Source organism: Crassostrea angulata, chromosome 4 (assembly GCF_025612915.1).
Source record: "Crassostrea angulata isolate pt1a10 chromosome 4, ASM2561291v2, whole genome shotgun sequence".
Classification (NCBI taxonomy): domain Eukaryota; kingdom Metazoa; phylum Mollusca; class Bivalvia; order Ostreida; family Ostreidae; genus Magallana; species Magallana angulata.
The window spans coordinates 1810133-1837835 of NC_069114.1; the positions used below are offsets into that span (position 1 = coordinate 1810133).

A 27703-nucleotide genomic window follows, 5' to 3' on the forward strand; every position below is an offset into this window, starting at 1 on the left:
TGACATCACGTGACAACAATCAAGAGATTTCGGCGTGAAATTGCGAGAACTGTGGACATGTTTGCTAGCCCTTCCTGCACGCAATGTATCCGTAAGAGGGTGAGCGACGGAATTTAATTGACTGTTAACGTCTCCATTCAAGAAGGATTAATGATACCCTACTGGAGCTCATTGGCGATTTTATTGAAAATAAAACCAGATATATATAACCCATTAAAGTGAAGATGCAAAATCGATCACGTGACCAATCAGCTGTTTGATCGATTCATCATTTTGAGACTGTGAAGGATCCGAATGAAATAAAAGTAATCGCATTATTCCCATCTAGAATGAATAAACAAACATCAGTTTAGTTTTAAATTAGTACTCACAATATACAAGTATCCTAATAGAATATTTTTAAAGACGGAAGAAAAACCCCTTCATTGGAAATCAAATTTACACAGGTGGGGTATAAAACCATCTCCTTCTGTTGTTATGGTAAACTTAAGAGCTTTGAAATACAGTATGTCATTTGCCAAACGTATTGATTTTATTGCCTTCTGTTTCCTGGGTCGCTTGTATTGTTTCACTTGACGTGTCCGAGCCCTGCATTCAATACATCCGAGTCCAGCAGATGAATCAATTCAAATCATTGATGACACTTCATGCTTTATTTACTGTACAATTTCTGTGGCCTATTATTTTAAGTTCTTTAATCTGGAATCTATATTGATGTGATCGAATGATAGCTGTTCATTATAGTTGGAACCCCGGCTTTCTGAGTGAAACTAACGCAAGCACAGACCGAGGAGCTAGCCACGGCTTCGATCAGTCTTAGTTATTTTATTAACGTCAGCCACAAGCGCATCTTCGCCGTGCTAATTGTTCATAAGCAAACTGTACGTCCCTCTGACGACACACAGAGGCAGTCACTAGCGCCAGTAAGTGGCGCCAAATTGACACGTAACTACCCGTGGACGGTCACCATTACTCACCGAGGCAACCTGCCCGGATTGTTAAGATTTCCGCATAAAAAAATAATTTACATAAATTGTGTGTAATCCAGGCTTTCATTGCGGGGGTTCCGAAACTTCTCACCGCGCAGCCCCACCGCGGCGATCGCCTGTAGGAGACACGGGTCACATCTCGGGCCGGCGGATCGGACTTTGTTTGAAATCCCGGATAACGTCCAGCAATCAATAGCATGTTTTGCTTTATTACTGGCGAAGAGTTAAACTCGCCATACCACTGAATATTGTCACATATACACTGCCGCTCCGAAATTCTATCGTATCGATCCGACTCTACAACTGGTGCAGTATATTTACATAAATATACGAGTGTAATTGAAAAAAAGCCCGCAAATATGTCACATATGGCGCTCTACATGGGACCGACTGACGGATGTGCTTAAAGGGAGTCTAAAAGGGAAAATTCCGTGAAATTTATTCAATGGGTTAAAAGATATTTGTATTAATGTGTTGCTTTCCTATAGAATTGCACTGGAGAGATATAAACCGGGGAACCCGTATGGCCACTTCCTGAGATCAGGGCGAGAGAGAGCCGGACAAGCTTCTTTTATCAGAGAAATAAACACGAAATAGATCAACAAGTTCTTTGAAGCGCGCATGCGCTGCTGATGCGAGTAATTGCTGGGAATGTTAAGATGGCGGTGACTTACTTATATTTCGATATTCAACATGTGTTAAATTTGTATTTTTCTTTGGAATATTACCTCTAAAAGTGTGTGAATGATTGGAAATTACAAAACAAGTGTTGTGTGAGGGAGTGATGCCGTTTTCTTCTCGGCTGTTCATGTTTCATTGGAATGCAATCGAGTTTTGCCAGCTCGCAAGAGGATTTTTTATTCAGTCTATCGTTGAGGGCTACTCTGGCCACCGATTCAGCGGCCTCGTCATCAAGGTAATGCCAAAACGGGAAGAAAGTGTATTTTTAAACGAAGGAGTATCAAATTCTTTTGGATAAATGTAGTCATTAAGCGAGAAAAAAATATTAATAACCTTTCATGCTTTTCCTAAATTTCTTGAAACTGTGCTCTTTTTCTGAACTATGATATTAAGTCATGAGGATGGGAATACGTCATACGTTAAGAACATACACAAACCGACCGTCTGGCCAGCCGCTGGGTGCATTTACTCTCGCTGTGTGGCTCTAATTGTAATCATCATGCTATTTACTAAAGCGTGTTTGGGGTCCGGATTCGCGGACCTCTCCAATGTCTGTGGACCCCTGTTTTACCCCGTCAAATTCAAGAACCAGTGCCTTTATCTTGATGACCAACTGACACGCAATATCTGTGACACCCCTCGGACGTTCCTGGGTCTTCCCAATAATCCGATTCACTTAAAGTTTTGCAATAAGTACACCCTCAACCACATATTACCTCAAGACAGCCCGTGGGACGGGAGGCGGGTGGGTGGTGGATGTAATGAGACGATGGTAGAGCTGGTGAACAGTGACAACCGAGCTCGTGAGGAGTTTGAACTGTTTGTTAGTTTACTGGAGAGAGTCGACTGTGATAGTGTGTACTCCGTCACGTGGGGGTGCAGCATTTGCCAGGTGAGTACATTTCATTCATTCTTCTCTCTTTCTTTTTTTTTTAGATCAGCTACAGATAAATCATTTACATGTAACCAAACCCGCCGATTTATTTGTTTTTAAACAAACCACCGTGGTTTACTTGCTCCGAGCAAAAAGCCAGCTGACCGTTAAATCGGTAGCGCAAGCATCTGGCAGTGTAGCCAAATTATTCTAAATGGCACTTTATCTACTCTGGGGCACGTCTCGGGAGTGGAATTATCTGCCGTATCTGCTTCCAGCTGACGGAGGGCTCTGTATGGCATTTATGTGGCTTTAATCGCAGATCCTCCGCCATGTTAAGATCGACCTAGTTCCGACTCGTGTGTATGTGTTTTAATGAAGGATTTGTAGAAAACACGTGTCAATTAAGGTTGAAAGTAAGTCTAACGTGATAATAGCTTCATTGCCTCAGTCAGCGCGTGTTTCCATCATTGCCTGTATACACAGGACCACATGCCTTATCAGATTTATGCATTATACATGATACGGTGGTTTCAAGAAAAAAAAATGGCTGATTTTAAGGAACGTAGCAAAGTTCAGCACTGTGAAGGAGTGACTCAAAGGAAATTAATCTCTCTCTCTCTCTCTCTCTCTCTCTCTCTCTCTCTCTCTCTCTCTCTCTCTCTCTCTCTCAGAAAACACTATGAAATATAGTCCTACCATCCTATACTATATGTATACGTTACATAGATAAAGAACAAAAAAACTTACAAAGATAATAAAATAAAAACCCAAGGCCTAATCCATTTCCGTATCGCCCTCTTTCCGTTCGCACCCCTCGCCACCGTCCCCTGTGTCTGAGGACATTACCGCGGGGTTCTGTGTCAATCCAGTCCTCAACCGTGATTGCCTTTGATCTAGACAACGAGAGTCTTCCCCTCAATGATCCGAAAATTACCCGTCTTAGCGCAACCACCGACTGATTAGATGGGCCAGGAAGATGTCAGTTTAGCATGATCATGCCAGGACCAATCTGTGGTTTGCTGTCCATCGCCATTGCTGAATGGCACATGATATAAAGCCAGCTCAGACTTCGCCAGCTGAAATTCCGGGATTCAGGCGGTCACTGACCGGTTTCTTAATCTTATGTTATTTTTTCACAGTTATTAAAACACGTTGAGGGGAATTAAATATTCAATAGTTGTGGTAAGAATGGAATATCACTGAAAAATGAAAATCGTTTTCAGGTATATAATAATATGAGATCAAGAAATATACTTAAATAACCTAACCAGCTATTACTTAAAGAAAGAAGTTAATATTTAGAGTGATAGTCGATCGTCTGCTCGTGACAAAGATGGCGCCATCCCCCATCTACCCCCATCTCTCCCACACCACCATGTTGAATTTCTTTGCAGTTATTATAGCATTGTTTTAATCAATTCTCGACTGATCCTGACTCTGCGCCCGCCGTCCTACTGTATGTAGTACTGAATGGGTTTATTTTTCACGAGAGACAAAACACACACTAGCATTCTGTGTACTGGGTCAAAAATACATCAGGCATTGGAGAAATCAATTTAGAAGTTGCTTCTTTCTTCAAAATTTGCGATTAAATGACCATTCTGCAGCATGGCAGCCTGGAGTTAATGGAAGTTTGTCCCGAGGAAAATTAAACACCGGTGATAGTGTTATTGATTTTAAATTAAACCCAGAAATGGGACAACGCTGCTCCCCCGAGACACACTGGAATGAGAGCACTCAATTATCGCAGGCAGTCCTGTGTAGTCGCAGTGATGTATGTACTGCAATCGTAACGGGGTCGTAGAGGGAGTCCATCCACTGAAATTACGAAACAATTGGAAATGATCAAATTGTTGTATGTTTATTGGAAACGGTCGAATGTCTTCCTTATTGAAATATAGGAACTCAAGATATTGCTCTTGTTGCTCCAAAAATATTTAGATTGAATAGATGGTTATAAGAAATTGAAAAAGTGCAGCAAAGAGAAATGGTAGAATCAAACTATTGTAATTGGAAAAACTAACAACGGATTAATTTTAAATTTTGTTGTGACATAAAAGTTTTAAGTATACAATGTATATAACTGATACATCTACAAAAAAACTGTAGAAGACATACAATTACGTAATCTGTATCATTATATTACATTACGTAAATGTTAAACACACGTATGGGGTCGCAGTACTCATTTAATTGCATTTTTTTCAATATCAATAATGTTTGTCACATGTATGTTAAACACGTGAAGTTAACCAACCCTTGATCATCTACTCTCTCTTCTGTCATCCTTTCACCCTGAAAACTGAATTAACAAGAATGAAAACCAATTCTTCATTGGAATTTTTAATGATAAAACCAGGCAGATTTTAATTTGATCTGTTTGAGACCTTCCTGGGAACCCCTTCTCGATAACATCCGGGTATCTGCATCCTGCATGTCGTTTGAATTGCAAATGCAACTTTGTGTCCTTTAAACTAACAAAATGCACGTGTGTGTGTGTGTGGGGGGGTGGGGGTGGGTATTGAAACTCAAACGAGAAACGGTTATATTTATTGACAGAATCGCCAAAACACGACGTCTTTGAGATCTTTGTATATACTATATATACAACCAATTTTATCAACCAATTAGGGGCCCTCAATGGGCAACAGGATGATTGTACAATCATGTAAATAAACAATATGGACGATAAACAAAAATACAATAGGGGAAAGAGTAGTATAGTGTGCTGTTTTTGACAGCCGTGTTTGTGTAGTCTACAAGAAAGACAAAATACGGTCTTGTTCCAAAGTATTGAGAACACTTCATTAAACTGCCGATATGATTATATAAATTGGAATCTCAGCTGCGGGTGTTGTCGACATGATTGCATGCTTGTGTGAGGCTTTTTTTATCAAACATAAAGTCGTTTGATAGATGGTCTTCTAAGAAACCTTGTAGGAAACAGCTCACGACTTCAGAACACAATTTGAGTCCATTTTTTCAATCTACCTATTTTTAACCGAATACCTGAAATCATATCTATGGTGATTGTAATATTTGCCATCCAAGAATTTTATTGAAATTTAGTTCGTCGCAGACCATTCCAAAAAAGATAACCACATTTGTGGAAAAGTTCTTTGTGAAACTCAGTTTTGATCATTATACTAAGCCATAATGTCATCTGTAGATTTGTAGATTTAAGTGCAATCACATCGATTGAGAAGGAAATATATAAGGAGCCTTGCATCTTCTGGAGAGAGAGAGAGAGAGAGAGAGAGAGAGAGAGAGAGAGAGAGAGAGAGAGAGAGAGAAATAACATGGCATGATAAACCCATATAAACCGTGCACGACCCCCCCCCCCCCAACACCTCCGCCTTCCAACTTAATTTTCAGAGAAGAAGGTGGATGTTAATTAGAGAGACACAGAGAGATAATGAATGGATGGACTTGATTCCAGGAATTCCTATTTCCTTGTCGCTGTACTATGTTATTGTGTGAGGGGGACTCTCCCCCCGGACGTTAATCCATTGTCTCCATGCTACACCTGGTTCAAGGATTAATGCCGGAGTTACCGTCTACGTTCTACTTCCTTGTCTGCTGATTTCACTCATTAGTCGTCCGGTACTAAATGTTCTTACATGGATGTGTTTAACCTAATTCAAGATCAAGCTAATGTTTTGATAGAAAAACCGATTCCCATTCCAACTTCCAGTTACACCAAAAAAAAAAAAGGATAGGACCTGCAGACGAACCCAGTGCCCGTCTGTGGGACTAGGATGTTACGTGAGCTCAATGCTCCCATCTGTTCCCCCTCTTTTCCTGCTCCTCTGACTTCACGTAGCGATAAGCGAGGGTTTAGAAATATTGCCGACAATGGCTTCCCGATGGAGCTCTATGGGGGAATTTGTTTGCTTTTGACCGCTAATCCTTGTATTGACAGTTGTTATATATGGTTCTGATGGAATATTAACAAGATTGCTTTAATATTTTCTATGGAGTAATCGGAGTTCTTCTGTCTGATTTCATTTGCCCCTTCTTTTTCTTATTCTGCATAACGATTTTTAAAAGAATGGCTGCAGATAAACTAAGTGTCAGATTTATTTGGTATTACAAACTTCAATTGTTTCTTTTTTCACAGACTTTTTTTGCTCAAAATCAAATTATTACGGTTCTCCAAAAATCAAATAAGCATCATCAGCAACAGTACAAGACCGGTATAATTTCGCGTTTAATCATGTTTCCCATAGATTCCTGAAATTGGATATTGTTCTTTTGGCCCAGGAACGGGAAGACGTATCAGTTAATGATAAAACCACTGTATGGTAGAGGGGTTCATTGGATTTTGTTGGCAAGGGTGAAAGGTCAAGTTGGTACAAATGTTAGTTGCGGGGGAGGAAAAATACCTGCTAGGCAAGGATGGTTTTCAAAGCGCTAAGCATAGCTTCCATTGTTATTCTTTATTCTACCCAGCCGTTTGATGCTGAGCTCGATCTGTTAGTTATGTACAGTCGTCAGTTCCGTCGTCTTGGGTTCCGATGTCTTCTTCTGACGTCATCACACACCTACAAATCTCCATCGTGCTTAGACAATTATAGAACGGAGATGATGGTACTTTTTACACATTGAATTATTATTTTTTAAGGTGTAAAATGACCACCTCGGAACTACTAAAAATGTAGGAGTTTTACCTACTCAAGTAGCCTAATGACGTCATAGAACGGACGATGCGGTACTACTATAATTTACGTCATTTGATCTAGGAGGCTGGAGGGTCATCAAATCACCCACCAGTTCGACCCTAGAGTTTATGATACATTTGTAAGATGGTTTTAACCGTAAACTGTCATTAATTAAAGAAAATTCAAATTAGAATTTCAATATTCTCCTACATCTTTTTACAGATATTCTTCTTATCAAGGGATATTGATACTATAGTCTAAATGTGGTCACTGCTGCTGTCTTGAAAATAGCAGGTAGAAGTCTACATATAGTCATTCAGAAAAGACGATAGTTTTGTATTTGGAAACCAGCAATTTGACTAAACAAAGAATAGAGGGTTGTGGAAACTGTCTTCAATTGTATTCTAAATTTGGTTACATGTTTTTGAGCTTTATACTTTATAGACAATGAGCAAGTTGTTAAGCAAAAGCATTTTATTAGATTTTATTTCAGTTAAAAAAAACCCAAACATAAATCTCTGACAGGCCAGATTATACCGGCGACAGTTGAGAAAAATTAATATTTCATAAAGTGATGTTGAAATAGTATGGAGAATGTTTGATCAAATTAAATACAAGTTCAAAAACAGACGTTTCTGTCATTGGACGTTGTTGACAAATCACTTTTTTCACTCAAGTAATTAAATCTCAACAGGGGAATATTGTATCGCTGTAACAGAAACAGGAAGTGCAAACAAAGCCTGCGCGACAAGTGTACACAGCGATACTGCGCGGAAGTAAGCATTTATTTGCTTCATGCATCACTCCGGAGCCGTAAATGGAGGTATTGGACAGAGCCACATAACGAGGGACGCTCATTGTTCTTCACTAATGCATTCCAAACTGAATAAGGGAATATCTTAAATACTGAGGATAAATCGGAGTGGCGGAGGGGGAGATGCTATTATTTCTTGCGGCCAACTGTTCTCGACTGACAAATATTGTATTGATTTCTGGAAACGAAGGTCTGAAGAATATGTCCGCTTGAAACCGGATCTTCGGGGGGTTAGACAGCCGAGGGACACGGGGGACTTTACTTTAAGCAATATCCATAAAACTTGGCATTAAAGTCTTTTTAACTTACACAATATTAGACATAGGCTTCCTGTTATTACTAGTATCATAATTCAAGCGCCGTTTTTGTATCAAGTTGTAGGTTTATGAAATACAAGGTCTAATGGGCTATGCCGCTGTGCTTTTCACAGCAGAAAAAAGGAGGATTTATCAATTAAAGGCTTTTTAAAATACTGTAATACTAGAGAAAGTTCAGTCTATTCACTTGCTCTTGAAGGTGCATTTCAAAAATATGTGCTAGTGATAAAACCCCAGCAATACATCATCTGCTCATTCCCGCTCTGAACTTTGTGGTTTTCTTTCAACATAACACACATGCATGCCATGACCTTGAGGCAAACCCTCCCGAGATTCGAGGATCTAAACACGAATATTTGCTGTGTTCAAAATCTGGGGAATTCTTCGAGATAAGGCCACAGCATCCGATAACCCGGGCCTTGGTGCTGGTTCTACCTGTGTTAAACTTTCACCTACCGGTCAGGCCGACAGATGCCGCGGTTCTAGGACAGAACACAACAGCAGGAACTACAAGATGCAGGCGATGAGATATAACAGTAACATTTGTCTTTGAACTGAGGAGAGGTCAGCATGGCTCAAACACAGGCAACAGGAAGTGGAGGATTGGTAGAAATTCTGCCCTTAGCAGAATAGCAGAATTAGGGTGCTAAGTAGATTCTGAAAGCTTATTTGGCGTTATCCTATTTTGATTCGACTTCCGTTAGAGCGCCATCTGTCCACAATCATTGGACTTGAGATCTTAAACCCCTTCACAGAACTTCTTTTGTAATTTGTAATTCGATCTGAGCAAAGTTATTAAAACCAGCCACAATGCAGATACCAATATATTAAATTAAAAACATGGCTTGTGGGTATATTGTACTGTATTTTGATCTCGACTATTGAGACATTGAGAATGAAGGACAAACCCATATTTGCATGATCGGCGTGCCTTTTCAGAGGTTGAACTTAGAGTTTAATTTTATGTTTAAAAGATTGATTTGGATCTAGGTTCAAATCCTTGTCTGGCCCAATTGATTGTTGTTAATTCTGATAAAATTTTATTTCCAAACATTTACAGGAATTTAACGGGCCGGGGATGTGATTGGGTGGATTAAAGGTCCACGTCATAAAAAAAGGTCATACGACACGTTCCTCGAGCATCTTTTTTGTATCTCCTCGTAATGAAGAGTTCCAATAAAATTATCATTTTTGATTTATTTTTTAAATGATTAGAATTTACTTATCTATGGATGTATGACTATGTGGCCGAGTGGCTGGAGCCGTGGCCGCTCACTGTCAGGAGCATAGGTTATAGAAGTTGTGAGGTCAAAGCCCGACCGCTGTGCTGTATAATTATTTGTTTTTATATCAGCAATTCAAGTGTATTTTCAAGAAGAATATATAGGAGATTGCAAATTCTAGTATTTTGCAGAAATGCCTGGTAAGGTATCCTAAATTTTTGTAAGAAAGCTTGTCAAAGTAGTAGTAATCCATTAACAAATTCCTGGAAAAAGTTAAATAAATGTCGTCTGACCTTAATCCCGGTTTATCTGCTTCGTCGTGCGTTAATTTACATCCGAGATCATCGACAGGGCAATATAGAGATAGGGCAATATACAGGGCAATATTCTTATTCACTATGTGTGTGTTCATGTGCACGTACACGTATGTGTAATATCTCAGATTCCTTTGACCCCTGCTCTCATATTACGTCACGTAAAATATATATTATACATAAATTTGACATATAAAATCAGGGATTTGTGTCAGAAGAAATCTCGGACTAGTGCGTGTATTATTAAATGTATTTTAACACGTACATTTTAATGTCTCGTACCACATGAGCAAAAAGTATATATTAATTTTTACAAAGGTAAGTAAAAACTGGCTGCTTAGATTGGAGCTTCAGAGTTTACAAACAAAGAGCATTATGGTTAACGTATCGGGCACGGCGTATTGTAGAAGGAAGGAGAGATTCGATCGTGGAGAGGAGGCCGTATTAAGAGGCTGGCGGCCTGCTATGTATCGATCCCCGGCCCGTGATGTAATCATTGTGATCGGCCAATGTCGTTATCTACCGTGCAATTTCAATTAAGCCACCCTAATTACAACAAATTGACAAGCGGTCTGTGTTTACCGCGAGTATATACCTGTTCTTCAGGTGCGACTCGCGAACTTCATCAATTTGAATCACCTGCTGGTATCGACTCGCGCCACGTGTTGCATGCCGGGCAGATATTCATTCAAGCAGCTGTCACACCGGGTTACTGCGATACATTTATTTCTTCTATCACACAGCATTACAACAGCAACCAAAAAAAATCCTCCATAAACGTTCAATCTGATCAGCAGACATTTTCATTGAATTAAACTATGCTTAAGAGACTGGCATTGCATTCTCATAATCGGTATTTGAGCAATTTGTGGAATCCATTTATCGTGGATACACACAAGTCGGTGATTACATGCCTCGGTGATTTATCTGCAGGTCTCCCCTCCACATGTATCCCACGAACCCCCCCCCCCCCCCCCCCCCCCTCCCCTCGACCCCCACCGTCATCAATGAATTTTAGTCTGATTCTAAACAACTAAAAAGTGCAGGACGGCGGATGCACTCTTAGTAAAGTGACTCAATTGGCAGTTTTGTGGCTGTCGAAACATTTGCTGCCCAGATTGAAGCTCTTCACGAGGTTCGCAGAAAAGTACTCCTAAGTTGTCCTCAACGTTACATAATTTGCCTCTTGAATTCTTAAGACGTTTAGGCCGCTCAAAGCACTGAATATCGGCGTCATTTTATTGCCATAGGAATGTGGGCCTCACTGACCAATAGTACAATAAGTGGACAAAAAGGTTTTGAACATTTTTTTTTAATAGAATAGACAGTCGAAGGTCTGAATTTTGACAACTTTTTTAGTTCTCACCTTTTAATGAGGATAACGATAAAAAAAGCATGTTTAGTATTACAATGAATATTAAATGGGTCAAATAGTTTATTTGAAGATGTTATAAATATTTAGTGGTACCAAAAAACGTTATTTGCTGTTTGCTGTTGACGTGGTATTGGTAAAGCTTTTGGGGAATACGACGATAGCTCGCTACAACCGTGGGATTTTGAGGGACATGACGCGCTTTCTTCAAGGAAGACGTTATTTATGTTGAACGTTGTTGAAAATTTTAAGGGGGTTTAGAGAGGCCAAGATATGGTTTAATTTTGTACTTTTCATATGCATTGATCGTTGAAATCTGTTTTCCTTGAGAGACTTTCAAATGGCACAAAGTTAAGAAAAAGATACGATTGTGGCGCAGTGATAATGGGGGGGGGGAGGACGGGGGGGGGGGGGGGGGGGCAGAGAGACATAACCGTTTATTGCTGTTTGCAACTGGGTCTTGAAAAATGCCTACGATTTACGTTTTCATTGATTTGAATAGATTTTATTGATTTTAAAATATATCACAACATAAGTTTTGTATACTTTGCAAGTTTTTTGCTTATTATTCTGCAAAGACTATCGAAATAAAATTACACGAATGTTATATCAGAGCCGTTGAACTATAGGCCTACTTGTACATGTAAAGCTCGCTTTCGAAAGAAATTCGGATTGTAAAGCGTTTAGAAATCTATATAACATTTATTTTCAATCAAAGATTTTCCCCTTTTATGACCTGGTTTGTAGAATTTGTTTTGTTACATATAAAAAAAAAATCTTCTTTTGTTCACCAATTGCCTTGGGATCATATTCTCCCTGTAACAATTACCGTTAATTAGCCAAACCCCTCGACTTGAATAATCAAACACGTTTTTAATATTGTATGAATTCTGATTGCTGATGCTGATGAAAATCTATAATTCTTGATTAAATAGCTTTTTGACACCAATTAGGCACTTCAATTGAATCAAGCTTTTCCCACAAGTATTTAAATGCAATCAGTTTCGACCTGCGTGTACTGAGTATATTTAACTACGGATTGTCCTATCTTTGATGCAGTAATTGTTGTACCCGCGAGAGCACAATCTCTGAAATTGATGCCAATATTTCTCTACAAACAGCTTTCATATTGCACAAATAAGTACAGGTTTTGGACGGAGGAGAGGGAACAACTGAAGGACAGCAACAATCGCATCTTCTCGGGCCTTTTCGGCAGACTCGGAAATTCCGAGCTCTGTCGGAGAGGCCCGAGAAGCTACGATTGGGACAGCAATGGATCTAAATTTACTATATTACAGACAGAACACAAATTAGATAAATCAAATCAGATAAAAATTTGATTTTGTATTATTTTACTGCTACCCGACCAATTCAAAGTCTACAACAATTACATGGCAGACGATAGTTGTATTATTATGTAGTGATCAATAATGAACATACGCACCACTCGTACGTATGAATACCCCATGTTGTAATTTCCTGGGATATTAATTGTATATACATACAGTTCGACTCTTGCAGTAATAGAAGAAGGCAAAGCATGTACCTGTGGAAAAATGAAATTGGGACATAAAGTATATCTGTTGTTTTTTTTTTTTCGTGTGTCACAATATTTGCGAAACTTGGGAAAATATGAAGCATTTTTAATTTGTGTCAATCATTTTTGCTATTTTTAAAAGTTTCCAATATAAAATAATACAGGATATAATTACTGCGAATTTCTGCAAAAATCAGATCATCGCAAAAATTATAGGATATACGGTGCTTTAGAGAAATCTAAATTCGTGCTATAAGACCATCTTAGCAAATGGTTCAAACATTTAAACATGTTTACATTTTTTGGGTAGGGCAGAGCACTTTTAGAAGACTTTTTCATACGTATCATGACCTTATCCGGGAATTCCGAATCAACATGTAAAGATTGCGGAAAATATATACAGCAAGTGAGAAATATTGCTAGAATTATGTGAAGAGATACATGTAATCCTACAAATTAACGTTTATAGAAATCTAAAGGTGAAGTTGTTATGTTGATTTTTTTATCATTAACAATTAATTGACTGTTTCGTTTTTCTCATCACATTCCCTGCTTTCATTATTTTTCATAGTTTTTGGAACCTGTTAGAAGTCCACTTCAATGTACGATAAAACTTTGATTATATAGTTCTTGTTATATAATGCATTTAATTTTAAACTTTTAAATAGATTAGCATGCATGTAGAATAATTAGACTTGTACTTTTGCGACCATTTAATTAAACCTTTTTTACTATCAACTTGTTATGCCATAAGAAAACCCACCGGCTTGATAACATGTCGAGTTTCCCTCTCACCCCAAAATTTCAATATCGTTTTTATATTTCGTTTTTGATATGTCTATAAAACATGTTTCAAGGATATAAATATAGTTTTGTTTTCTGCAAAATAAGTGCCCATTTGTCAGGAAAATTAGCCACCTTGATGACGTATTGAACGCCAAATTGCGTCAAAAAACGCGTGAATTCTCCAAACTTAATAGTTTGTTCTTGGTAATTCATGAGCAAGAGTTCCTGGAATAAAGCTCCCACGTTGTCATACACTTGGAGCCGCCATACATGGAAATTACATAAAAACCCGCGCGGCTGGTGGAGGTATTTCGCTCGAGATAGCTGCGTTTTTGATAAATGATTCTAATAAGATGGCTGACTGATCGTCACAATCAGTGATGGCTAACCTCGTGTGTTTGCTATGGACAGAGCCGAGCTCTCGGGGACAGAGAGGGGGGTATTGATTTCTGCCGTGGCCTGGTCTGATAAACCGTGCTTCGTATGCAGAAAGCGTCTCTAAGAGATTGGGATCTTATGCAACCAGCTTATCGAATAGAATAGCTTTATGCCCGAGGAGAGGTTAGATGTAATCATAGAGGAATACAGGGTCGATCCAACACCAGCCCCCTCCCTCCCCCTATCCTGATCCATTCATGTAATTATTCCCGAACACTTAAATGGTTTATTACCGAATCATTTCAAATTTGTTTTCCTAACTTGTTTATTTGATTTGCCATCGTCTTCGATTTCCAGGGATATACTTTGTATGCATTATTTCTATCATTGATTACATGAAGCATTAGGGAATTAGAAATAATTAAACCGAGAACATTGGTCCGCAAAACTTAGACCCGGGGCCTAGATTCTCAGAGAGTGTTTTTCGAGAACTCGAAATGAAGTCTAACAATTAATCAACTTAATTAAGCATCAATAGAAAAAATATGAGGATTTTTCTAAGATAATGTTTTATCATTATTTGAAATGATATACATGTATTCCTATAGTTCTTGAAAAAATGAAACTGGGTGGAATTCGTTTTGAATTGAAGGCCATAGAGCTTTTAAAGTTGTGTTACATGAAAGAGCTACGAATGTTTCATACAAAATTATTTTGTATTCTTTCTTTATTTTTCAACAGTGAATTTGATGCAATTTTCGAATTCTAAATATAGAATATGAGCATAAGTTATTATCTTCAAGTTTTCTATAAGGTTTTCCATAATTATGAACTCACATCTGTTGATAAATATTGAGTTATACCAAACTGGCTTCTTTTTCAAATTAACTATTTCATATTCTGGATTCTTAATAGTATACCCCTTCCTCCATACTCAAGATAAATAAAGACACATAAACAATAAACAACGCCTACCCTCTAAACGAATCCACTAAATGTTAATCAGTCTGTTTAATTAACACAAGGTACCTATCCTGTTTGATGTACAAATTACGGCGGGCAAGAACTGCACCCTCTCTCTCTCTCTCTCTCTCTCTCTCTCTCTCTCTCTCTCTCTCTCTCTCTCTCTCTCTCTCTCTCTCTTTGACATCTCGTACGCCGACCATTAAGCTCATCGCCGAGACTTTGTGGGCTTTTGTTGACTGTACACAACTTATAAAAGACAAGATGAAAGGGAGAATGTAAAATTCCCGTAGTGATCTCGGCGCACTTGTTGGATGTAGCGATAACGGAACGCACACTCCGGATGTTATCTACACATCTCGTGGGGGCTGGGGAATATCTCAAAGTCTGATTTGGTAACAGAATCGTTTCCTCAGTTATATAACGCGTAGAGTTAAGTAAATGGTTTACACATGATGTAACCTTTCAGAGTTTTTTTTGTGTGTTTCCCCTGACGTGTTGTTATAATGGTAAATCATTACGCAGTACAGGATATCCAATGTATAAGGTTACCAAAGATCTATCTTACGACGTGTTACAAATGAACAACATGTCGCCCAATAATCCCAGGTGTTTACTAGATAGATAAACTCATGCTTGTAATGTATCTATTCTTTTTAACTTTGTGACATTTTATAAAGAAGTTCAACCAAGAAGAAAAACCACAGGGTAATCCCGACTCCTACTGTAGGTGTAGGAGTCTGTAGGAGTGCCCGGTGTTACGTCTGTGACGTCATGACTAGGATAGTCGGGCCTGCCGAGGTGTATATCGACACTTGTATGAACAAACCTCAAAAACAAAGAGGTATGGGTTAATGATCTTCAATGGATCTCATACAAAGCAACCACCACCCCCATCTAATTCCTCTATACTTGCTTCCGGTTTTATATTATTTATGGATCTGGTTTTTTTGTGCCTGGTAATTTTTTTTAGTTAGATGTTTTGTTGTCTGTTTAAGGTTATAACAATAACTGTTGCTTTACAGTTGTTTCTCCCAAGATAAAGCTGTACAAAAAACATACACCGGGGTATTGTAAAACGCTACACTGGTGTAATGCCCATTGTCATTGATCAATATTAAAACTGTCAAAAACCGTTCGGAATTTCCCTGCGGTTATCATTCATTGCATTATATGAATGTAAAATGAGCCGAGAATCGGAGAGAATGCCCAATTAAATGCTCCTATCCCCGGGCCCAAAGTCAATCAGCTACAAACCATGTGAGTTGTCGACTTTTTTATGTAAATAAGCAGGGAGTGTTTTTTTCTCATTCAGCTTTGAAGCGGTTCAGTGATTTCTTCATTGGATTCTGGATTAAAACAACCTCCGCTCAAACCTCGGCGAGCCTAAGCCAGGCCTAGTGTAACATGTTCTCCACGACTCCATTGATTTAATGGCTGTTTTCCGATTAAATGCTCAGTAATTAAAATCTGATATCATGCATTCTTCGAAGACTCTAGTTACTAACGTGATTCTACATTTCCAGGACAACCTGTCTGCTAATGCGCTCGTTCCCGCGCCGCTTAACACTTTGATAAAATGTCCTCTGTAATAGCAAGATGACGCAATCGAAACAGCCCCTATACAGGGGTGGATAGGGCTTGGGAGTTGTGATTGGGCTATAGCCACTGTAATAAATAGTTTTCTCAACACTCACGTACAATACTACAGTCGTATAATGCATACAAAACTACAGTCGTATAATGCGTACAATACTACAGTCGTATAATGCGTACAATACTACAGTCGTATAATGCGTACAATACTACAGTCGTATAATGCGTACAATACTACAGTCGTATAATGCGTACAATACTACAGTCGTATAATGCGTACAATACTACAGTCGTATAATGCGTACAATACTACAGTCGTATAATGCGTACAATACTACAGTCGTATAACGCGTACAATACTACAGTCGTATAACGCGTACAATACTACAGTCGTATAACGCGTACAATACTACAGTCGTATAACGCGTACAATACTACAGTCGTATAACGCGTACAATACTACAGTCGTATAACGCGTACAGTACTACAGTCGTATAACGCGTACAGTATTACAGTCGTATAACGCGTACAGTACTACAGTCGTATAACGCGTACAGTACTACAGTCGTATAACGCGTACAATACTACAGCCGTATAATGCGTACAATACTACAGTCGTATAACGCGTACAATACTACAGCCGTATAATGCGTACAATACTACAGCCGTATAACGCGTACAATACTACAGCCGTATAATGCGTACAATACTACAGTCGTATAATGCGTACAATACTACAGTCGTATAATGCGTAAAATACTACAGTCGTATAATGCGTACAATACTACAGTCGTATAATGCGTACAATACTACAGTCGTATAATGCGTACAATACTACAGTCGTATAACGCGTACAGTACTACAGTCGTATAATGCGTACAATACTACAGTCGTATAATGCGTACAATACTACAGTCGTATAATGTAATTTAGTCCAGTAATCACACCACCCAGTTTTATACTTAGTCTTTTTAACTCTCTAATAAACAGTGCACAAATGTATAATTATCATCGAAATACATAAATATTGTGGATATATAGACCACAGGCCTAATATTGGTGCCTGATTTAACATATCATTGATATTACAAGCCTTCTTCAGAATTACATGTTTTGTAAACCAATTGTATATTTATTTATCTTATAGTTCTAAGACTATCTGCAGATATGATTTTTTCATGTTACAGTCCATTATATATTCAGAATTTGTAAAAACAAATGACATAAATTTCATTAAAAACTGATGTAATAATATAGGTTTTTCCTTCCATTTTTGTCCAGTATATTTCCAACTACGTAGAGATAAGTTTTCAGTATGTTCAGCAATCAGACAAAGTTCACACAACGAATTGACATGTCTGTTCCATTTCTTACTTAAATTCAAGTTATTGTTGTGTATGTCTGTGTAGATAATAAGCTCATCAACTTTGTTTTTACCATTTTTCTCTGGTCATGCATAGACATAATTTTCGATACTATGTATACTAATATAGATAATATACTAATATAGATATATACTAATATAGATATATACTAATATAGATATATTAATCATTGATGGTCAAAAGGTTTTGCTATATTGTGTTTACCAAAGGTCAAGTTTCAGAATTTTTACAAAACTGACACTGTTTAATGTATATTTGAAATTATCCCCACTAAAAACTAGGCGGTAAAATTTAGTATTTTTTTTATATAAGGTAGAAAATGATGTCACTAATCACATATCACAATATGAGGAAAATCGCTTCTGTAATATTTTTTTGTCTGCTTCGAAATGTGGAAAAAAGCAATTTCCTATTATATTCCTTTAGTAAAAGTAGCTGTATTTTGAGATGGCCTCAAAAAAAGAACCAGATGGAATATTTTCTTAAAACTTCGCAGATATACTAGAGTTGGTATTGTTAAAAAGAAAGAGTTTTGCTATTATAATAATTATAGTTTTTTCGCTAAAGAACAAATCGACATCCGTAAATAAAATGAATATCTTCTACTTGTACAAAGATATTGTACATAATTTTCCAAAGCTCACCATTTTCTTTTTAGATTTCACACGCATGTAATTATAAACAAAATGACGTAATCGGTTTTCCTGATAAGCATGCCTCGGTCTCAGCCCTCGGTGTAAACTACCCGGGATCTCTATCTCCTACCGTTTATGACCCACTCTCACGATCGGTCAATCAACGACTCCAAATTAAGTCAAACATCAACCAATCGTCAATGCTTCCGGTCTGCATTAACCAATTAACGTGATCTACGGCCTCCCGAATGTTAGATAAACGATCACGTGACAATTACAAATACATCAACGAATAGAAGGAGGCGATGGATATGGATTATTATATAAACTATCGCTTATCGATGTATTAGAATTAATATGTTTCTATCAAATCGATCTGACAATGGTCTTACCTGTATACACTATACATGTACATGAGGCAGGTGGGGATTCAATTATGTATGTCTGTCTACCTATTATGTTGCTGTCCATAGCGAGCGTGCTTGATTCAATTTGTATGCACTGATACGACATTGTTGATGACAATGCATAGTTTACACTATAGAATATTGTAAAACCTGTCTATACCGAAATGTTTGTTAACAGAATGTCAAACTGAATATTATCATGGCACCAAAACTCATGCTGTAGGCCGGGACACGGATTTATCGTATTACAAGGGTTTCGGTATAAGAAGGTTTACCTGGTTTGTAAACGTTAATTCAGCGGGAATCTTAATCTAGAACCTAACGAGAGGGTTACGTCTACGACCTGTTAGTGAAAGTTAAGCTTATAAAGGATAAAAAATACATGAAGAATTAGTCTTTTCAAAACCAATCAAAGATACTGTGGTTTCATTAATATTCAAGGGTATCAATTTTCGTGGATAAAGTGAAAATCACAGTTTCAAGGATACATAAATTCGTGGCCAATGACCCTATTAATACAAAATATTAGTAGAAATTGCAGTTCAATGAATATTTAATTTCAAGGATAAACTTAACAACGAAATCAACGAAAATTGGTATTCAACGAATATTGATGAAACCACAGTATAACATTTCAAAATCTTGTATTTATTTTCAATCTTGTATTTGAACATAGTAAATATATTGCAAACATCTTCGAGCTGGATTTTAGCTCACCTGAACATTGAAGACTCAAGTGAGGTTATTTATTCAAACTGTACCCGCTCCTCAGTTCGGCTTCTCCAAAACCAATTGATCAGTTGTCACAAAGCATCTTTGGATGCAGAAATAAGTTGTTTGTGCTCTACTGAAGGATTGCTACATTTTTCCGAAGGAAGATACACGTCATGCCTTGTGTCCGTGGCATCAAAGGAAGCATTTTGCGGCGTGTTTCTCTGTGTTTGCTTGATTGACCCGTTGACCCCGTCAAAGTCTTCATGACCCGTCAATGACCCGTAGAACTCTTTTAAGTTCCAATGACCTTTTAGACCGTCAATGACCCTTTGACCCCGTCAAAGTCTTCATGACCCCGTCAATGACCCGTAAAACTATTTAAAGTTCCAATGATCCCGTCAATATTCCAATGACCCCGTCAATGACCCTTTTAACCCCGTTAGTGACCCCTTGACCCCATGATTATTATATTGCCTTTAAGTTCTCTTCTGTGTACGTTACCACGAAATCAATGAGTCCATATGGCCAAGTATTTGATGTGAGTTCACCGATCGATAGAACTTCTCTACCACTTACTTTATACTGAATTTGTACAAACACTGACATAAAACGCAGATTGGGTACGGTCGTCCCGTGTTTTATATGATTACATGACGTAAATTAACATAACGAATTATAATTGAGTTTTGATGCAGAATGCTTAAAGGAAAAATAAAATCAACGGAACATATGTATATGGAATACATGTATTTAACACAATTGCAATGTACTTATTGATATAACGATTCATTGTATAACAAAAGTGATAAAAATTACAAAACATAATATCAAATTCTATTCATGACTTCTTGTAGAATGTTAAGAAATAAATTCTTTTCACACATATAGTATGACACCCTTATATTTGCATGGTAATTTTTTGTTTGACATTAAAATGAGATCTTTGTTGACTGTGTAAACATATATAAAATAACAGTTCTTTGTGACATCAGGAGGTATTCGTATATACATGTGTATTAGACATCGAATGAGGATGTAAATAAAGCGATTTCCTGTAACTTTATCTACACGTATCTGTTGATGAGTTGAATCAATGTGTATATATCTCATCCAATTCTCTGTAACATCAAGAGGCTTAGGGTTACAGATCGTTTATGATGCAATATATATTATGTAGCTTTTACCATTCTTTGTAACTTAAGGATGCTTACACATATTATAGTTAATGGGTAGAATGACGTTGTAACTCATAGAGTTCTCTGTAATGTTTGTGGATGTATTGATGCATTGAATACTGTTGTAACTCGTCCATTATTCCATTGTTTCAGAAGGCATACAGGGACTGGCTATGCACACAACATATTCCCGTGTTTAGCCGGAACTCCCCGCCCTCACGCATACCCCCCTGTGGTGATTTCTGCTCAGGAGTAGAACACAAGTGTCCATTTCTTCGACCCCTGACGGAGACAACCTATGCAGGGGAACCTAGTTTTATATGCAAAGGTAAGTCCTGCCACGCTGTCCGGCTACGCTGTCCGGCCACACTGTCACCAAGAATTCAAATCACTCGACTCAGTACTCAACTCAAATCTATAAAACGAAAGTGCATGACTTTGAGCTCAAAACTCAGACTTGAGGCTGAGTATTGCCTTGAGTAAAGTTGGCGACGGTGGGACCAGAGTCTACCGGCCGTTTGCAAACCCAAGTAACACAGGTACATTTAGCTGTACCCTATTGTGGTCATTTACACTTGAAGTTTGGGCTCTTTGGGTAAACTTCAGATGTAAAACACTTTACATGAAGTTCAAGTGATATTCAAGTCAAATTGTAAGTTTAATTAGATGGGTTATAAATGTAAGGTTCACAACTATATGACAACTGGTTGTCACATTGTAAATTTTGTGGCTACACCCGCCCAGTTAATTCAAAACTCACAATATTGCAATGATTCACAGGAATTCGCAAAAAAACCACTTTTTTTACTTAAATTTCATATGACATTCTGTGATGGAGTTTAGAATTCACATAATAAAAATCGTGCGTTACAATTTTGCAGCTGAAATTTAGGTCTAAAGTACGAAGCAAAGACAAGGCATTTAAAAAAAACCTTTTTAATTAAAAGCAAAACATCAATTGATACAACAATAAAATGATATTAAAAACATGTTGATTACATGTCGATATAACATGCATAATGAATTTTGACTTCAGATACAATAACCAAATTACCATTTAAATAAATGTACTACTGTGTGTTTGGTACAGTTTGATTATTCACTGATTTTCTCAATTTCTGGCATCCCAAAACGTATCGAGTCAAACATGTACATGCACTTCATTTACATGTAAATAACATCACTAAAAATAGCATATTAAACAATAAAAGTTTGGCAAGTTAACTCATTAACATATTCATTCACACTCATTATCCTGCCGATTGACATCCTATCTATGTTGTTCCGCATTTGCATACAGAAGTCTTAAGTCGGCTATCCTATAGACTTGTGCAATGTGGAATATAGAAGGCACATACCAATATTTACAGTCTAATTAACATAAACAACTGATTTGCATACGATTATATGTCATACTAATTAACATGCTGTATTTATTTAGTACATACATTACAAACCAATCACCATCACCCCATCTCGTGCTGTTTTATCTACACCTTTGACTGTTTAAGATTTTCGCACCTGGAATCGGCACGTTTAATGCCGACAGACAGGAAACATAAGCGGCCCACACCCACCAATACTCACTCATAAGCGGCCCACACCCGCAAATACTTGCTCATTTACATACCTCGTGTTAATTATTTTCTAAGATAAAAAGATGGGAAATGCTTTTGCAGGGGAGAATTGTTCTAAACATGACACATCTAAAAGAGCAGTTATTTGTAATTAATATATCAATGCTGATTCAGCAACTATTAGCTGAGTATCTCTCCTCTCTTTTTATGGCCGATAAGCATGCATTTCTGGTACAACAAACTGTATTCATGAATGAGAATATCAACGAATAATGAATATTTATGTTTAGATTTATGACCGGGAACTGCAGGATTACGAAACCCAAGTAGTTGGAATATTTAGGTTGTTGGTTTGCAAGATAAAAAGGTGGTAATCTACACGTGTCCGTTGCTAATTGAACAACCAACTGTTTATGTTTGTCAATAACAGTTATTTTCCTCTTTCCTCCTGCATCAGACGTTATCGTTAGGTTCAAATACATTATGCTAAGAAAGATAACTCTAATTTGGCCATATCGCATATCACAAGGTGCGCCGAAACGGCATGCATTTCGATGACAAAAAGGTGTTTCGTCATTTTACGATGAGCACTTAGTCTATTTTTCGTGGATTTTGGTGTTAAGCGACCCGTTTTTTATTATCAAAATTGGTCGAAGACATGCGATACAATTTTGAGATAAAAAATCTGGCTAAAAAGACGTGAATTTTAGATTCTAATTCAGAGCAATAGTTTGTACGCAATTAAAATTTGTGCATAAATGATGTTCTTTCTTCCGGTATTTTTTCCTGAAAGGCAAGTTATTAAGAACTGGTTTTGATATTAAGGTTACTTGTTTACTGATGTAACATTTATGTCATGTAAAATCGGCTTGAGAAGGTAAAGTCAAGTTTGATTAAATTCATATCAAGTATTTGCAGTCCCATTTTGTATATGTTTTTATATACTGTTAAAACGACTTTCATTAAGAAATGTATAAGTGTGTTATTTGAAAGGAACGTGTGATAAAATTGTGTGTAAACTTTTGTAGATCCATCATCGGATATGGTGCCAAGTCTTTCGGAGCAATGCTACAAACAGTGCTACTTAACGGACGACAAAAATGCAAAATGTCTTCGTCAATTTCCGTCACGTCACAACGTCAGTGCTGCCCTCTACACAAATACCACGGAACGTAACTCCTGCTGTTCTCTGACTACAAACTCATTGACAAGAATGTGTGTGTATCTAATTGGATTTGTTTTCGTTAGGACTGTGTTACTATTTTATTCTATAGGGTTAACTTAATGGTAAAATTGTGTTGACGTGTTGTAGTGAATAATCAAGAACGAATGCGCGTGCGTGTCTGTCTGTGTGTCAGTCTGTGGGTAAATATGGCGGACATAGTTTTGTTCGTATTGGTCATTTTTACTTTTTTGGTTTTTTATATACGAGAGCAATATGATGATTTATTAAGTTTTGAACTGGACAACGTGATTTTGTTTTGTTGTAGTTTGACTATTCTTCCGTACATGAACATCGGTATTTATCGTTATGTTTCGTTCATGCTGTTTTGGGCTATACAGCCATATGTGCAGCAGCTGGTCCCCAATAATACACAGTAATAAGCCCGAGAACTCACTGATCAAGTTCATGTCGGCCATAGGTTTCTTTTTCAGTTGCTTTCTAATATCTTATGCGTATTATCAACTAATTTGGTCATTCATTGAATTTATTTATGCATTTATTTACTTATTTATTTATTGATTGATTGATTTTATTGCACTGATTGATTAATCTACCCGATCATTGATTGATATATTTATGAATTCATTGATTGGTTTATGTTTTGATTCGTTCATTGATCTATCCATTGACTATTTGATTGATTTATTTATTCATTCTTTACGTTGGGCTCCTAACTGATTTATCGATGAATCTGATTTGGACTTAGATCGTTATCAACTATTGATTTGACATATTTCTACTTGTTATTCGGTAGAATTGTATTGTTTGACATAATAAAGAGATGGATTTTATTCTCGGCTGACTTCAAGACTTATTGCCTCTATGTCAAGTTTAGCTGCAATAAAGGAGCTCTGGTCCTTTTTTGGAAAACGATGGACTTCAAACTTCAAATATAAAGGACATGCATCGTTACCACTACACCAGGGCCGCCACAGTCATTGATGACGAGTACATAATGGAAACACTATGTATTAAAAAACTAAATATTTACTTACATATATTTACATTTTTCAGTGTCTTTGTCTGTGTTAACACTACGAATGAATTTTTAATTTATTGTCCAATATAATTCACCAATGACTACACTAGCATTCAAAATGTAATCGTACAATCGCTGAAAATTATATAGATATAAGTAATTATAAGGAATCGTTCTTTTGATATTAAGGTGAGCGAACACGAGTCAGATCTATCATAAAGACCTTGAGGTGAGCGAACACGAGTCAGATCTATCATAAAGACCTTCAGACTTCATGGGATTTAATCCCCCTACCACATCTGATCACTTTATAATACTCAAAGAATGGTTTCTTATGTCTTAAATAAATCATTATATATCTGTGAAACAAGTAGAAACTAATATTTATGGATTCAAGAGTTATCAAACCTCTTGGTGAGGAGCGGCTTTAATTGCTATAATTATCTACTTAAAGAATCCAAAATTACTGTCTTAAGTGTTAGATATAGCAGCCACTTATTTCCTCAGATGAAAATGTCCATCATGTTTCTTAATTTTGAAGTGTTTAAAAGAGTTGTTATAAGCCGGATGGTATACATGGAATGGTAGAATCAGTCTTTGTTCTAAACGTTTCAAATTTGGTCACATCTAACACAGCCAATTATCCAAAAGTTTTGGACAACAGGTCCACAGATTTCACCTACAGCATGGCCACCGATTTGGGGGGGGGGGGGGAACTCCTGCAAAATTAAGTCTATGGAAAACATCTATCGTTCTATGTACCATGATTCAAGATCACAAATAACAGAGGGAAAAAACATAATCTGTCGTTACTTATTTAAAAAAAATCAAGATTTAATCATTTCTATACGGATAATCAGAAATATTTACCAGCAGTTTTGACAATATTTTGAAGGCGGCAGAAGACATTGAGGATGACGATTCGTCGAAGGTACTCAGTCTAATATATTATATGTAATATTTTAGATATTTAATATTTCCTTGGTTGTTGGAATTAAAGGTTAATTTATCATACAGAAATGAATGAGATAGTTCTAAATCTATAAGATACATGTGTGGTATCTCATTTTCACGTGCTCGAGAGAGGAGATAAAGTACTATCAGTTATGACCAATAAGTTGTTTTTTAATTATCAGTTATGGCAAATAACAAAATTATACTGTATTTCAATTTGATGATCAAATGTGTCAGACACATTACAAACGACCTCAAGATCTCCAGCAACGAAATTCATTATCTTGATGTTTGTGATTTTCTACAAATAGGAAAACTTACATGTATCACTGTGTTCATTATATTTATTAGTACTCCGTGTCATTTAAAGATATCAAGCTGTCGGTTCAAATGTCCCTGACGTTCATGATAAAACGTGTGTGTTTTGTAAAGGATTAACTGTATTATGTGTACAGGGACACACAGGAGACAAGTACAGGTAACTAACAGGTAACTAAGAGGTAGGTAACTAACAGGTAACTTACGGGTAACAATCAGGACAGGTGACCATGTCCAACAACAGATGTCACACAAATGTTTTGATCCAGTACCAATTGTGTTAAATTTATTCAGAATATATGTAGACTACCTGCAGGCCAGTTATGCAATAAAATTTCCTAGAAAGCTATATATTTCGATCTACCTGTGAAATATAACCTTTTTGATGAAAAACTAATTTATTTCACTAATAACTTTTGAAATACCTTTCCAATTATCACTCAATATTATGTTATTATCATGTTATTTTATGTATCTTATTATATATACTAGTCATTGTATGCTTTTGTACAAAGGACCAGGGGTTCAGGGACTTTCAAATCCGCCGCATTTAAAGGTATGAGAAAAACAAACGTAAGAGCGTAAGAGGAAATCATAGTTTATTTGTTGTTAAAAATTATATAGGTACATGATATTAATAAGATTGGGAAAAAAATGTAGAAATAGTTAAATCGTGCCCATATCACCTATCATTTGTAGTCCTTGTCTAAGATTGCACCATGAATTAATTATCCCATGGAATAAACGAAAGTTTTCACGCCTTGAATTATCTGGAAATCACAAGGGGGAGAAAAGTGAACAGTCCGAATATTGTATATTGTATTATACTCCTCATCTTTGTATAAAATCTTTCAATAAAAGCAGATATTAGTCAAAATTAAGTCAAATTGAACACGATAAAGAACATTTATTTTGTATTCAGCAAATACTATACTCTGTCCCGGGCTTTTCCTTCCACCGCTTTTTGCTTGATATTTCGATAACTAAAATACAGTACCTTTGTGTTAAAACTACGTTTATCCACTAATATGAAAAATGTCCAGATTATCTGTTTTGAAACGCCCCCTCTACCGCTTCAGGTTTCAATACACATCCCCAAAAAAGAAAGTCTACGGGGATTTTGCATTGCATTAGCCATGATTAAGCCCGTATGATAACGTTAAAAAATAGTGCGAGGTATTCCAAGTGAGTTCCGAATGGAGAAAAGATGTGAACATTTCACATTATATATCTCTGTAAGAAAATTATTTTCATTCCTGTGAACTTTCATGAGTGAAAAATGATAATTTGTCGATGAAGATATCTTAGATATTTTACGTTTTATCGATTTCAACAGCATTTCTTTCACAGGTATGAGGTTTTTTTTAATCAAAAATCAACAAAAAGTGGTGGAAGCAAAAACAGACTATAGTACATCTTTTTTTAACCCGTCAACATTTAAGGAGGCTGTGTGATCAACATATTAACCATCAGTTCTACCTTAATTTTTTTTTATATTAATAAACTGAAGTTTTGAGCTATAAACTTGTACTTGGTAAAGAAAAGTTCAATATAATATATTAGCTTTGAATTCTGAATATTGTTTTAAAGATCTCCTTCTTAAGGAGATAAATTTAGCCTATGAAAATAGCAACGACAATTGAATTTCTTAATTCTAGCGACATGTATAAAATGTGTCCATGTATCTGATATGTTCTGTATCGAACTGAATATGATCATGAATTTACTTTAATATACATGACAGTTGCTGTTTTCATTTCCACACCTCTTTTTTTTTTTAAATACTGATCAAAAAAATAGCTTAACATTTAAAGGGACTTAGATAA

The 27703-nt window shown here is 36.8% G+C and overlaps 1 protein-coding gene across 1 annotated transcript; it reads left to right on the top strand.

The window, feature by feature from the left end:
• Positions 1-259: 259 nt before the first annotated feature.
• On the top strand, positions 260-24417 carry LOC128181968 (NALCN channel auxiliary factor 1-like). Its single transcript, XM_052850553.1, has 3 exons — positions 260-2562; positions 20978-21152; positions 23430-24417. The coding sequence occupies exons 1-3, from the start codon at positions 2053-2055 to the stop codon at positions 23684-23686; spliced, it is 942 nt and encodes a 313-aa protein (XP_052706513.1). The 5' UTR covers positions 260-2052; the 3' UTR covers positions 23687-24417.
• Positions 24418-27703: the final 3286 nt, after the last annotated feature.